Source organism: Martes martes (genome assembly GCF_963455335.1).
Source record: "Martes martes genome assembly, chromosome: 5".
NCBI classification, from domain to species: Eukaryota; Metazoa; Chordata; class Mammalia; order Carnivora; family Mustelidae; genus Martes; species Martes martes.
The window spans coordinates 22,178,931-22,194,305 of NC_137892.1; the positions used below are offsets into that span (position 1 = coordinate 22,178,931).

Below are 15,375 nucleotides of genomic sequence, written 5' to 3' on the forward strand. Positions count from 1 at the left end.
CCAGTTTGGATGACCAAACTGGGACCAGAAGGAACAGACCCAAATCCCTACCAGACAGACATATTACCAAACAGAAAGTATTCTGACAGAGAATATAACAGAGTCAATCCACAAAGACAGAGCAACACAACCACAACTTGATGTCACTCAACAGTTTGTACCTCATCGTAAACTCAACTTACTTTCTGTTTTCCTGCTGTTGATCAATTTATTTTCCAGTTCTTCCAGCATACTGTGCTCACTTCTAAAGTCACTTTTTTGGTTGTAGAAATGACTGTGTTTGTCTTTTTCTATGTTAATAACTCTTTAGGAAAAGAAACAAATGGCATAAATGTGATTTAAGTATATTTTTCATTGTTTAAAATACGAAGATGCTCATTATAATCAGTACTTATGGACGGGTTAATGCGTCCAAGGAGCCCAAATATAATTATGAGAATTAATTAAGGCTAAGGAGTCACAGCAGTAGTTAGAAAAGAGTCAAGTTCAACTATAATCATGAGTAATTTGAATCGCTGTTTAAATGAAAAAATGTGAGTTTCAGAAAAGACACTCACGCACTTGCTTTGAAAATACAATAGTTGTCTGGCTTGGCTCTTGATTCCAGGTCAGTCTTCCTGTGGCCTGAAAACGGCCACCGTTGATGATGGCTGCTTTCAGGAGATGCAGTTAGCTTTGTAAATGGACCCAAGCCCTTTAGCCCTTTAGCCTCTGCTGGGGTGAACTTTCTCCTCACTAAAATGCGAGCCCTAAACAGGGCTGTGATTAAATTATATAAGGGCACACCCCCATACGGTAAAAATGTACTACGCAAGTGCATTATTAATATAATGAATAAAACTAAAATTTCAAGAGGCAAACAATCTGCACAGACAGGCATTTTGGTGTATTTAGGGATATCGTCTACAAGGACTACAAAGCATTTTTGGTGTCATCTTTGCTCCTTGGGCTTAGTCCATATTCCAGTAAGGAGATCTAATGTTAGTTTGAACCCTGGGGTAAGACAAAACAGACACCAGCAAGAAGAGTTTCTGGTTGGACAACGAAATTTATTTTCTTCTTCCAGAAATCAACACAAATTCTTCTCCAGGAATCCTGTATTTAATGAACGGTGGAATGTCTCAGGCCATTGACTTAATTTCATACAACCTGAGGGGTAACTATCTAAGGGAGAGTTTCCCAATATTCCCCACTTCGCCATCCATTAAAAAAAGTTAATATTTATAAAGTTCAGTGGGGTAAACAGATGGGACCGTTCTGGGCCCTACCTGGCTATCTCAAAGGCCGAGAAGATCATACAGTAGTATGTGGGCTTGGGAGAGGAAGCGAAGGGTAGAACAGAGCTGTCAAGCAGATATCAGTTGGCATGTCAACTCTTAAGGACTAAGCATGGCTCCTGGAGTCCTGTGCTGGGACTGGGAAGCCCAGCTAGGCTCTGGTTGCTGGTGGGGGAAATTACAGGGTCAGACAGAAATGTCTACATGGACAGGGGATATGCTAGGACGGTAAGTAAGTTACGTTTTGTGGTTCCTGATTTAGAAATATACCCCTATAAAGACACTCAAAATGGACTAATGGAGACAAACAGCTAAACACAGGGAAAGATGCTCAACCTCACTCACAAGAGGAGAAATGCAAAGTAAAACTAGACCACAGTAACGTCATACACCTATCAGACTGGCGAGCATCCCAAGTGTAAGTACACCTTCTGTGGACGAAACTGTGGGGGAAACGGATCCTCTCACACCTTATTGGTGGCATTGCAAATTGCCTATAGTGCTCTGTTTGGCAATATTTATTACATCTGCAAACCCACAGGCCTTTGACTGAGCATTTCTCCCCCTAGGAATTCTTCCTAAAGATGCACTTAGACATACAAAAAATGACACGGACCTATGCAGATACTGTGATTTGTTGTGGCCAAAGATGGACTAGAACCTAAGTGCCCACCACTATGGGGGCAGGTTACATAAATCATGGTACATTCACGCCCTGGGACACAGCCCAGCAATACCGTGTTCTGTGTGCTGACGGGGAAAGAGCTGCCAAGATGCACTCTTCTTCTAACAAAGGTTTTATATGAAAATGTCAGACACAGCCAAAAGTAGAGAGTGACCAAATGACTCCCCTCGCGTACCCTCATGCCACTCTGATTTGACAACGTGACCTCTCTTTTGCACCTAGCTCTTTTCCGTTTTCATCTCTCTCTGTGTTTTGTGAAGGCATTCTAAATCAATCCACTACATGATATAATTCCACCCCAGGACACCTGAGTGTGCGTCTCTGGGGACTACAGATGCTGAACTAGAAGGCCACAATCCTGCCTGACAAAATCAACAAGTCCTTGGTATCTAAGATACACTCGTAGTTTAAAAATAAAACAAAACAAAGCAAGATGCACAGCAGTGTGTACAGTATGCTCCCATTTATATAAAAAAGGAAAACTCTGAATATGTATTTTTATTTCCTCCTAAGCGTATAAAAATGCTGTGGAAGGATACATAAGAAACTAAAAACAGCGGCTGTCTGAAGGGAAGGAAGTGGGTGGGGTGAAACAGAGACTTTCCACTGTGTACCCCTCGGTGTGTATTGAGTTTTGAATCGTGTGACTGTATTGTTACCTATGCGGAAAACTAAACAGAATTATATTCTGAACTGTTTGTTTTTTCTGTATTCAATGAAAATTTTTGGCCAGAGACACTCTACCGATGGATTTTTCTAATACTCTTTCCATGAGTTTTTGCAAAATCTTAGAACAAGATGAAGAAAGCCTAATCAGAGCTGTAAAACGAGCACATACTGGCAAAGAAAGTCTCTACTGGTTTGGTTTGCTGTAGACATGGCCATTAACCACTTGGCCGGTTACCCATCTAAGGACAAACAGAAGCCAGACCCCCAACCTAAGGTCCAGTCCTACCTCAAATCATGCATTTTTGACATAAAAAGAAAATAAAATTGTATTTTCCGAAATTCTGAGTTTTAAAAAATATAAGTAGTACATCCCTGCGGAGAGCATTCAATCCCCCAAAGCTACAATATGGTCTAACGTTTCACAACGCAGGAGTATACTTTTTTGTTTGCAGAATTTCTAAACAGAACTGCCACTAATCCTGGGCCAGAGACCATTCCCTACAACAGGCTCCAGTTCTCCTGACTTCTTTAGCAAACTGATCTTGTACAAATTCAAAGCAGCTGCAGGGTAGGGTTGGGTGCTGTGAGCTCTAAGGCTTTTGCTCCTCCTTCACAATATTTCTCATATCATGGCGCTGCTGACAAGGCTGAACATGCAATAGACATCACTGGCTATTAAAAGAAAAAAGTACACACACGCTAACAGTTAAAACAAATGGCAACTGCTCAGTTACTTTAGTCTTAATGAGCTGGACGGATCTGAAAGGAGAGAGACCGAGGGAGGGAGATCAATGAAAAGGCCATTTCAAGAAAAATAACTTGAGGGTACAGACTCTTCGTTAAAACTACTGACTCTCTCAAAAATATTTACCAAGTGCTTACATTGGTCCGTGAAAATGTACAGATGCATGCGATCTAAAGAAATAACTGTTTTGTTTCCCTTGAAATATGCTGACTCAAAATAACACACGAAACTGAGATAACTCCACTTAAAACTGTGTGGGACATAGTCTGTTATCATTTGTCTTTTTCATATCCCTCCCTCTCTCGTTCATCTCTGGAAAGCCAGTGACTAGAATTTTGTAACTTAATGTGAGATTGGAGAAGGCGTAGAGTAGAATTAGAAGGAGTAGAATGAACTTCATGCTGTCCACAATAACATGGCGAGCAATGTTAATTGAAGATAATGCTCTTATACTTACTGATTTTTTAATTTTTCTGCTGTGCGAATGAACTCTGCTTTCTTTGTCCGACTAACTTTCTGCTTCCAGTTTTGAAGCTGAAAAGGACGAATCCCACCCGAAGTACCGAAACAGCTGTCGTTCTACACAGAGAATAAAAACAAATTTACCATCGATAATAGAAATGGCATAAGATGAAGACAGGATTTTTTTCAGAGAGAAAGCATCGGTAATGAAGTCTCTTGGGGGATAATGTGGGGGCCCATCTTATTTAATATATTAAAAATTATTTTTGTTTATTTTAATTGAAATTAAAAATATATTTTGTGGAAGGAATATCTACCTTAAAATCTAAATTAAATATTAAGTCTCTGGGGATTTTTACAAAAAGATCTAATTCTTTCAGTCATTGAACAATATGTACTGAACACTTATGATGTGATGTGTGGTATGCTGGACGCCAGGGAAACAATGATGACCCCGTCAACAGGGCCCTGGGCTTAAAGTCTGGTGGGGGAAACAGAAAAGGGTAAACAAACAATAAATTTAAAAAATACCAATTGCAATAAGTGCTACTTAAGAAATAAACAGGACTGAGTTAGAGATAATGGATTAACAAACTTTTTTTCAGTTAGAATGGCTACAGAAGTTCTATTGAGAGGATGACACGTAATAAGGAAGACTGGAGCCAGCCATGTCAGAGCAGTAGGGAAAGGGGTCCCAGGCAGAGGGCCCAGTGTGTGCAAAAGTGGCAGGGCAGGAAAGACCTTGGCTGGTTCAACAGAGAAAGAGCAGAAGTGACATGATGTTAGTAAAGGTGGGGAGTTTGGTAGGAGATGAAGGTAGACGGGCAGGTATGTGGCCCGTCATTTTGGCATTTTAAGTCATTGGGGGCCTGGATTTTACTCAAGGGTTTTGAGCTAGGAGAATATCACGATACATGTAATCTTTTAAGAAACTCTCTCTGGCCATTTTCGGAGAATAAATTGGTGGGAGGAAGGAGAGGAGGTAAAGCAAGCCTGGAAGCAGAAGGATGGAGGAAGCACCTGGTACAGCAACACTAGAATGATGGTGTCTAGGACCACTGGGGAGGCGGTGGGTAGGAAAAGAAGGAGGGGCGCCTGGGTGGCTCAGTCGGTTGAATATCCGACTCTTGGTTTTGGCTCAGGTCATGATCTCTGGGTCCTGGGACTGAGTCCCACGCTGGGCTCCCTGCTCATTGCAGAGTCTACTTGTCCCTCTCCCTCCCCTTCTGCTCCTCCCCCTGTTCTCTCTCTCTCTCTCTCAAGTAAATAAAATCTTAAAAAAAAAAATGAAAGACTAAATCTATCTTGGATCTATAACAAAGAGGAATTGCTGACACATCGATTTATATGAGAGAGAAGGGAAACAAGGCTTTACATTTCTTTTACATTTCTAGAAACAAGCTAAAAAAAAAGTAATGAATTTAGGAAATATTTTTTTCCACTGAGATATAATTCACATTACCATATATATATGTGCATATATATATATATATATCCATCTAAAACATACAATGCGATGGTTTTTAAGATATTCACAAATGTGTGCAATTATCACTACTATCTAATTCCAGAAAATTTCTGTTATACCAAAAAGAAATCCCATACCCGTCAGCAGTTCACTCCCCACTCCCCTTCCCTATAAGCCTCTGGCAACCATCTAATCTATTTTTGACTCCATGGATTTGCCTGTTCTGGACAATTAATATAAACAGGATCCCACAATGTGTTGACCGTTTGTGTCCAGCTTCTTTCACATAGCATAACGTTTTCAATATTCATCTACATTGCATGATAAATCTGTACTTCATTTCTTTTTATGGCTGAATAATATTCTATTGTGTGGATCTACCATCTTTTGTTTATCCATTCATCAGTTGATGGACAATGGGCTATTTTCCAATATTTGGCCAATATGAATAACGCTACTCTGAATATTTGTGTACAAGTTTCAGTATGAATATGCATTCTCTTGAGCATACAACTCACCGCAGAATTTTTGGATCCTAGGGTTAACTCCAACATTTTACTTTCTCATTTTAAAAATTGGGTTGTTGGGGTATGTGGATTGGCTCAGTTGGTTAAGCATCTGCCCTTGGCTCAGGTCATGATCCCAGGGTCACGGGACTGAGCCCCACGTCAGGCTCTCTGCTCAGCAGGGAGTCTGCTTTTCCTTCTCCCTCTGTCCCTCCCCCGAGCTCATGTGTTCTCTCTCTCTCTCAAATACATAAAATCTTTTAAAAATAAAAAATAAAAAAATGAAAATTGGGTTTTCTTTTTATTGTTCAGTTGGGGGCATTCTTTATATATTCAGGATATAACTCCCTTCTCAGGTAAAAGACCTGCAAATATTTTCCCAATTTCCCTGAGCCATCTTTCCATTTTCTTGGTAACACCCTTCAAAGCACAAACATTCTCAATTTTGATAAAGCCCCATTTATCCATTTTATCTTTGGCTGCTTGTGCATTAGACAGCCTACAGAAAACATTCAAAGGGCATGAAGACTCACATCTATATCTTTTTTCTAAGAATTTTATAGTTTTATGTCTTACATTTAGGTCTCCATCAATTTAGGGTTTGTGTTTACATATGGTGTGTGGCAGGAGTCTAAGTGTTCTATTTTGTGTGTACATATCTAGTTATCCCAATGCCACTTGTTGAAAAGAATCTTCTTTCCTTATTGATTTATCTTGGCACCCTTGTTGAAAATCAACTGCCCATACATAGGATGCACCTCTTAAATGTCATTGACCTATATGTCTATCCTTATACCAGTACCACACAGCTGAGTATTATAGCTTTGTTATAAGTTTTGAAATTGGGAATAGGGGGATGCCTGGGTGGCTCAGTGGGTTAAGCCTCTGCGTTTGGCTCAGGTCATGATCTCAGGGTCTTGGGATCCAGCCCTGCATCAGGCTCTCTGCTCAGCGGGGAGGCTGCTTCCTCCTCTCTCTCTGCCAGCCTCTCTGTCTACTTGTGATCAATCTCTCTCTATGTGTCCAAAAAAAAAAAAATTCTCCCATGTATTCTTTAGGGGCGCCTGGGTGGCTCAGTGGGTTAAAGCCTCTGCCTTCAGCTCGGGTCATGATCCCAGGGTCCTGGGATTGAGCCCCGCATTGGACTCTCTGCTCAGCAGGGAGCCTGCTTCCCTTCCTCTCTCTCTGCCTGCCTCTCTGCCTACTTGTGATCTCTGTCTGTCAAATGAATAAAAAAAAAAAAAAGAAAGAAAGAAATTGGGATTAGGAGTCCTCCAACTTTGGTCTTCAAGATTGTTTTAGCTATTTTGGGTTCCATGCCTTTCCCATGTGAATTTTAGGATCAGTTTATCAATTTATGCACAAGAAGGCAACTGAGGTTTTCAGAGGGATTTCCACTCTGTAAATCAATCTGGGGATTACGGCCATTTTAACTCTTCATATTCATAAGCCTAAAATATCCAATGATGTATGTCTTCCTTTCTTTCAGTGATGTTCTGGAATTTTTAGAGTATAAGCTTTGCTTTTTTCTTTTGTTAAATTCATTCCTATGCATTCTAGTTTTGTGATACCACTATAAACAGAATTATTTTCTTAATTCCATTTTTGATTTGTCCATTGCTAGTATATGGAATTAAAACTGATTTTTATTGATTGCTTTTTTATCCTTCAATCTTGCCAAATTTATTTGCTTTAGCAGTTTTTACATAGATCCTCTAAGTTTTTTTATATACAAATCATGCCACCTGCAAATAAGGATAGTTTTACTTCTTCTTTTCTAATTTGTTCCTCTTGCCTAATTGTCCTTGCTAGACTTCCCAGTGGATAAGTGCTGAGAATGGACACTCTTGTCTTGTTCCTTACCTTATGTGGGAAGACTTTTTAAAAATTTTTAAATTTTTAATTATTTTTTTATTTTTATAGAGAAAGAGAGAGCACAAGTAAGGACAAAGGTCAGAGGGAGAGGGAGAAGCAGCCTCGATCCTAGGACCCCAATCATGACCTGAGCCCAACGTGGATGCTTAACCAACTGAGCCACCCAGACGCCCCTGCGGAAAGCTTTTTATCCTTTGTCATTAAGTATTATGTCACCTGCAGGCATTTTATAGATGTCTGTATCAGATTGAGGAGTTTCCATATATTGCTAGTTTGTTGAATGTTCTTTTTATCACCAAAAGGTGTTGATTCTTGTACATTGTTCTTTCTAAATCTATTGAGATGATTATGAGGTCTGTCCTTTATTCTATTAATAAATAAGTTCTATTATATTGATTGATTTTCATATGCTGAACCAAGCTTGCATGTCTGGAACAAATCCCAACTCATCATGGTATGTAATCCTTTTCATATGTTGTTAGATTTGGGTTGCTAGTGTTTTGTTGGAGAATTTGCATCTGTATTCATAAGAAATACTAGTCTGTTATTTTCTTTCTTGTGATTTCTTTGTCTGATTGTGGTATCGGGGCAATAATAATGAGTTGAAAATGTTGAATGAGTTGAAAAATGTTCCCTCCTCTATCTTCTGAAAAAAAGTTTGTTACAAAAAAAGTACATTTAGGACTGACTTCTATCTTTATCTCCCCATTTACTTTTTACCAGTACTCTTTATTCATATTCTTCTTCATTTGGATTTGAATTTCTATGTAGTCTTTTTATTTCAGTTCAAAGGACTTCCTTTAATATTTCTTGTAGGGATATATGTTACTGTTTGTTTGTCTGGGAATGTCTTATTTTCCCCATTTTTAGAGAATAATTTTGGTGGACATAGAATTCTTGATTGACAGTCCTTTTCTTTCAGCAATTTGACTATGTCATCCCACTGCCTTCTGGAATACAAAGTTTCTCATGAGCGGTCCACTGTCAATCTTACTGAAGATCCTTGTATGTGTCGAGTTGTTTCTCTTCTGGTGCTTTCAAGATGTTTAAAATTTTTGTCTTTGTCTTTCAACAGTTTGATTATGATGTGTCCAGCTATGATCTCTGAGTTTACTTTACTTGGAGTTCATCAAACTCTAACAATACGTAGATTAATATTTTTCATCAAATTTGTGGAGTCCTGCATCTGGCTCCACATTGGCTGTGGAGCCTGCTTAAAAAAAACTGGGCAAGTTTTTAGCCATTATTTCTTCCAATATTCTGCCCCTCCCCTTTTCTCTCTCCTCTCCTGAGCCTCTCACTATGTATGACCTTCATGGTGTCTCACAGGACTCTGAGGCTCTATTCATTTTTCTCTTTTTCTTTATGTTCCTCAGTCTGGATACTCTGAATTGGCCTATCTTCAAGTTTCCTGAATCTTTCTTTTGCCAGCTCAAATCGGATCCTGAACCCCTCTAATGAACTTTTCATCTGAGTTCTTGTAATTTTTGACTCCAGAATTTCTCTTTGATTTTTTTAAGACTTTTAATTTATTTATTTGACAGAGAGAGATCACAAGTAGGCAGAGAGAGGAGCAGGGGGGCGGGTAGGCGCGGGGGAAGCAGGCTCCCTGCCGAGCAGAGAGCTTGATGCGGGGCTCAATCCCAGGACCCTGAGATCACGACCTGAGCTGAAGGCAGAGGCTTAACCTACTGAGCCACCCAGGTGCCTCTCTATTTGATTTTTTAAAAACAATTTTAATCTCCTTATAGGTATTTTTAATTTGGTGAGAAATCATCTTCATGCTTTCTTTTAGTTCTGTAGCCATGGTTTCCTTTAGTTTTTTGAATGAATTTAAAACAGCTTATTTAAAGTTTTTGTCTATTATTTCCAACATCTAGTCTTCCTCTGAGATAGCTTCTTTTTACTGCTTAAGAAAAAAATTATCTTGTTGTGAATCATACGTCCTTGGTTTTTTGTATGTCTCATAGTTTTTGTTAAAAGCTTGATATTTAAAAACTATAATTTGGTTAATATAATTGAATACCATATCAATATACAATTATTATTATATTATAAACAGAACAATTTTATTAAGAAAATATAATTTAACTCTGAAAGTAGAATTTTCTTCCAACCCTAAGCTTCTTTGTTGTTGCCATCTGTTTAGTCAACTTCCTGAACTAATTCTGTGAAGTCTATATTCTTTGTTTGTATGGCACTGCTTGGTTAGCTCAGTTATCACCTAATGGTTGACTGGTCAGAAGTTTTCCTAGATGCTGTGACCAGTACGTCTCCCAGCCCTTGCTGAAGGGGTCTGTGTGCATACTGGGATATAGCCTCAACACGTAGACAGGCAGTTTACACGTCAACGTTAGCCCTTGTTGTCTCTTGCACAGAGCTTCAAGGCCAGACAAAGATGAAGGCTCAGAGCTTTCTCAGGTCATCTCTGGTGTACTGGTTTCCTACTGCGACTGCAACAACTTACTACAAATTAGTTTAACACAACCTTTTTGGCTTAAACCACACAAATTTATTCTCTTACAGTTCTGGGGGCCCAGTTATAATTACAGTGTCGACACGTTCGTGTTCCTTCTGGAGACTTCAGGAGAATCTAGTTCTATGCTTTTTTTTTTTTTTTCAGCTCTTAGAAGCCCCCTTCATCCTTGCCTCATGCCCCTTCCTCACATCATTGCATCCTCTTGCTTCCATCGTCACATCTCCTACGACTGGCTCTGATCCTTCTGCCTCCCTCTAATAAGGACCTTTGTGAATACACTAGGCTCACACAGATACACCAGGATAATTTCCATTTTAAGATCCCTAATTCAATCACATCTGCAAAGTCCCTTTGACCATGTAAGGTCATAGGGTCACAGGTAGTGGGGATTAGAATGTGAATATGCTTAGGGGGCCATTTTTCAGCCTACCACACCTGAACATGGGCATAGCCCTATGCATGTGTGTGATCTTCTAGAAGAAATCCCTTGTGAGGAACCATGTCAAGTTAGAGAAGAAATGTAGTTATTACTTAAGGACTACTCCAAGCAGCCCAGGGCTATAACATTTAGGCCATCAGAGGGAAGTTCACTTAAGGAACAAAATGAAACAGAAGACCCAGCCCTATCCCGGTTTAAAGCAGGGCCATGCACTAGTGTGATACTGTTAGAGATACCTTTAAAAACTCATAATTCAACTATTAAAATGATGAAGAGGGAAACGGCATTAGAGAGGAAGGTAGAGAGATCTGTAGTCTCCAGTCCTGAAAGGCACTGGTGAGGGGGATTATCAACAAATAATACACAAATATTACAAAAGGACAGACAGGGCACGTTATTACTTTTCTTTATGGGTAAGAACTTTTTGGGTTCCACACCCTAAGGAAGTTGGAGAATAAAATAAAATATACAATATTTCTAAAACTTCAAAGACAGTTTCTCCAAAATAATTTAAAGGATCTGCTCTAGACTGATTTATGTCCCCCTCTATTCATATATTGAGGTCTTACCCTCCCCCCACTTTGTGACTATATTTGGAGACAGGCCTTTAAGGAGATAATTAAAGTTAAATGAGGTCAGAAGGGTGAGGTCCTATTCCAATAGGACTAGTGCTTTCTTATAAGAAAAGGAAGGGACAACAGTGATCTCTCTCTCTTTCTGTGTGCACAGACAAAAGGCCACGTGAGGACACCTGAGAAGGCAGCTATCTACCTGACAAGAAGAGACCTCACACCACAGAACAATCCTGGCGGGCACCTTCATCTTGGACGTCTAGCCTCCAGAACTGTGCGAAAATTAACTTCCATTGCGTAAGCCACCCAGTCTGTGGTATTTTGTTACGGATGCCTTAACAGACTAATACAGGGCTTTTAGATATTTTGGGGAACACCTCTTACATTAGGAGGTTGTCATCAGGAAAATCTCTCCTCAAGAAAACATTAATTGGTTTCACTATTAGAGTCAGTGGGAATACTCATTCACTTAATCATAGGACAAATATTCAAGCTCAGCGGTAGGCTGAGAATTTAAGTGTGTAGGTGTGTGTGTTGTATACTGAGGGAAGTCCAAAGATGGGTAACACCTAGTTAAAATCCTCAAAAACCTCACAATATGGCACAGCTGTGATTCTAATTTCTTTTTTAAAGTCCAAACACCCTCGAGAGAGTCTACTCTGTTATTGCTGTCATCATCAACTACGAGGCTCTGCCTTCCCTAAAATGATGAAAACAGAAAGCAGGGTGTTTCGAGCTCAACACTCCCAACATTTTGGACTGGATAATTTTTGTTGTTGTTGTTGGGGGGCTGTCCTTCAGCTTCTACCCACTAGATGCTGGTAGCATACGCAACCCATCCCCACCCCAGTCCTGACAACCAAAAACATCTCCAAACATTGCTAAATGTCGGGAACAGATAAAACATTTGAAACGGCTCCACAGGTGATTTTGGTCCAAGCCCTGGAAAGGCAAACCTCTGAGGACCACCCGAAGGGAGTGATAAAAAGGTTCATTAATAACAATATTATGCAACCTGTGAGAAATGCAAACCAGGAGGCAAAACATGGTTATAAGAATTTAGAGAACAAATCGATTTGAACTAGAGTAAGCCAGAAGGGCTTCAGGGAGAAAGCCAGAAAGATGGCTAAACCACTGGGATCATACATTAAACAAAATGTTAAAAATTACTTTTAAAATATCTTATGCATTATCTATTTTTATATATTTTACTTTCTTTTTTCTCCCCCTGAGACATTTGGGCCAGAGTTAGAATAATAAAGAGAATTACAGAGGATGTGTGAAAACATTTGCCTAAGATGGAATTTCCTGAGCTGATATAAGTAAAGACAGAAAATTGCTATATTCCTTTAGAGGAAGAAAAAAGATGGAACCTATCCTCAGCTCCCAACGGCCTTCCTTCAGGTTTGGATTGATGCTTAAATATTTAGTGAGTGCCTACTATGTTCCAGGACTAAACTCAAAAGTGGAACTGGGAACACAATAGTGAATAAGACTTCCAAAAGTTTCTGCCTTCATACAACTTACATGCCCATGAGGGGGGTGGAGGTGTGGGGAAAAATGAAAATATGTAATACAGCATACAGTAGTAGTAAGTGCTACGGAGCAAAATAAAACCAGAAAAGGGGATACGGTGCGCTGAGTAAGGGGATTCAGTTTAGGGAGGTCATGAAAAGAATCACTGAGCTGATGGCATTGGAACAAAGATAAATGAAAGAAACGGAGTAAGCCCTAGAACCAAGAGGAAAGAGCAATTACAAAGCTCAGAAGGTAGGAGAGAACCAGGCATGTCTGAGGGTCAACCAGGAGGGGGGTATAACTGCAGCAGACTCAGAGCCAGGAACTGGAGAAGAGCCAACAGGAAGATGGTGGGGGTAGCTCAGGGGCCCTGCAGACCATGGTAAGGACACTGGCTTTGACCATGAGGGTTCTGAGCAGAAAGAGTGTCATTGCTGGACTGAATCGCCCTGGCTGTTGGGAATCCTTCAGGAAGGCAAGAGTGTTGCAACAGAAACCAACTAGGAAAGTATTTCAGGCAGGAAGGTATGATGATGTGGACAAAACAGGGGCACCGGGGTGTTAAGAGTGGGATTCCCGGCTTATTCTGGGTTCTACCTAGAACACGGAGGAATTCCCCATGCTTTGGGTGTGGGCCTTGAGACAATGGGAACAGGGAAGGTCTTCGGCTTAAACAACTGGATCCAGCCATTCCTGAGGATCCTGTGGTCCACGCCGCCAGAGAAAGGGGTCCGGGGCAGATCTTTGGAAACACATCTGCCTCGGACCACCCCGTATTCATTCCTCCTTGTGTTCCCCAGCGCAGGGGCAATAACAAAGCAGCCACCCACGACTGGGCACCGAAAGTCTCTCCAACCACGCTCTGTGCCAGGGCCTCCCCAGACGTGAGGACCACAGCCCGGTAAGGTGCCGTTACCAGATCCAGTTTCTGGAGAAGGCACCGAGTCGCGGAGAGGGCATGCTCGCCTCACAAGGCTAGGAAGCGGCAGAGCCGGGGCTTCCACCCAGATCTTCCCCCGATTCCAAAACCACATGGAGGTGGCTCTGCAAAGGCAGCGGAAAGCACGAGCCAACAAAGCACAGCGCCCGGCGTGGGCCAGGCCGCGAGCAAAGGGAGGCTAACGCGGCGCCTCCCGCCTCCGGAACCGCGCTGCAGAGGACACCTGTTCGGCGAGGGCCGGGACCCCGTCCTGCACCCGGCACCCACCTCCCCCTCGGGCCTCCGCCCGCCGCCAGCGGCTTCGGGCCCTCCCGGATTTACCTGTTGCGGCACCTGCGCTGCTCCCACTCCGCTCCCGGCGGCCGCGCCCGCCCCCGCCACAGCCCCGGCTACCGCGGTGGCCGCCGCCGCCACCACGACCGTCGTCAGGGCGGCCATCTTTCCTCGCCAAGCCGCTCGGGCCGCAGCGGCCACCCGGGGCCAGGGGGTTCCGGCCGCGGGAGCTCCTGGTCCTGCAGACCGTTCCCGGCACCGCGGGGCTCCGCGGGACGCACAGCACAGCCGAGCCAAGGCGCAGGGCGGGGCCGGGGCGCGGGGCGGGGCCGGGGCGCGGGGCGGGGCCAGGGCGCGGGGCGGGGCTCTGACAGGTTGCCGGGCGCCGCAGAGCGGGAGTTCAGGGTGGGCAGGGCGGGGCTCTGCCGGGATGCGGAGCGGGGTCGGAATGCTGGGCGGGGCGGGAGCGGGGGCGGGGCCGGGGCTCAGGGCGGAGCGGGAGCGCAGGCGGGGTAGAGATGTGGGGCAGGGTCTGTGTGCAGGGTGGGTCGGAGAGGGGCAGGGCCAAGATGTGGGGCGGGGCCGGGGCGGAGTATGGGGCGGGGTCGGGGGGGCAAGGCGGGGCTCAGCGGGGATGCTAGGCGGGGCCAGAGTGCCGGGCGGGGCTGGAGCAGGGAGCCAGTCCGGGGTTCAGGGCGGGGCGGGGGCGCAGGCGGGGTCCAGACGTGGAGCAGGGCCTGAGAGCAGGGTGGGTAGAGGGGCGGGGCCAAGAGGTGGGGCGGGGCCGGAGCGCCTGCCGGAGCCACACCTGGGAGCCGTGTGGGACGGGGTCAAGGCGGGATGCGGGGCGGGGCCGGACTGAAGCCCGAGCCTGCCGGAGCGGGGGCAGTGCGCGGGGCCCGGGTGCGGGGCGGGGCGGAGTAGAGGCTAGGCGGGGACGGCGTGCAGGGGGGCGGCGATCCGCCGAGCCTCCCTGCGCTGCTGCCGGTTTGTGTAAACTTTCCCCGTGCACTTGTCTACTCTTATTCAGCAAAATCTTTCTAAACCCCTCATTGAGCTCCGCTCCGGTCCCCCACCCACCTCTTACTGTCAAACTTCCTCGTCTCATATAAGCACACAGCTCTATCTATAGATACCTAAAGATACTTTACGTAACAGAACTTCTTTCTAGGTTTCTACTAAGCGCTGGCGAAACTGGGTGTAAATGAAAAAAGGATTTATTTATGCGCTTGAACGATGAACTATTAACTAACACTTTCGAAGAAACGAAAGAGGGCATGCCCCATACTGTCAGATACCAGAGGCAGAAATGCCACACTTGGTCAATAAGAAGAGCGATGTCAAAGATACTGTGTCGGGGGGGCGGGGGTGGTTGGAAAAAAGCCATAGATGACCCCTGCAATTAAAGCACAGGCAACCAGCGGCAATTCGCCTGGTTCCCGGACGCACCGCCTTTTCCTCCCGTAT

At 43.6% G+C, this 15,375-nt stretch overlaps 1 protein-coding gene across 2 annotated transcripts in view; it reads right to left on the minus strand.

Annotated features, from left to right (window-relative positions):
* Positions 1-14,202, minus strand: part of CCDC112 (coiled-coil domain containing 112) — a 29,064-nt gene extending 14,862 nt beyond the window's left edge. For both annotated transcript variants that reach the window (XM_080804044.1, XM_080804043.1), the window contains exons 1-3: positions 13,957-14,202; positions 3,834-3,955; positions 183-304 (exon numbers count right to left, since the gene is read on the minus strand). In XM_080804044.1, coding sequence (XP_080660170.1) covers positions 183-304; positions 3,834-3,955; positions 13,957-14,073 — 361 coding nt within the window. In that variant the 5' untranslated portion in view covers positions 14,074-14,202. The remainder of the gene's footprint in view (positions 1-182; positions 305-3,833; positions 3,956-13,956) is intronic.
* Between the last annotated feature and the right edge of the window lie 1,173 nt (positions 14,203-15,375).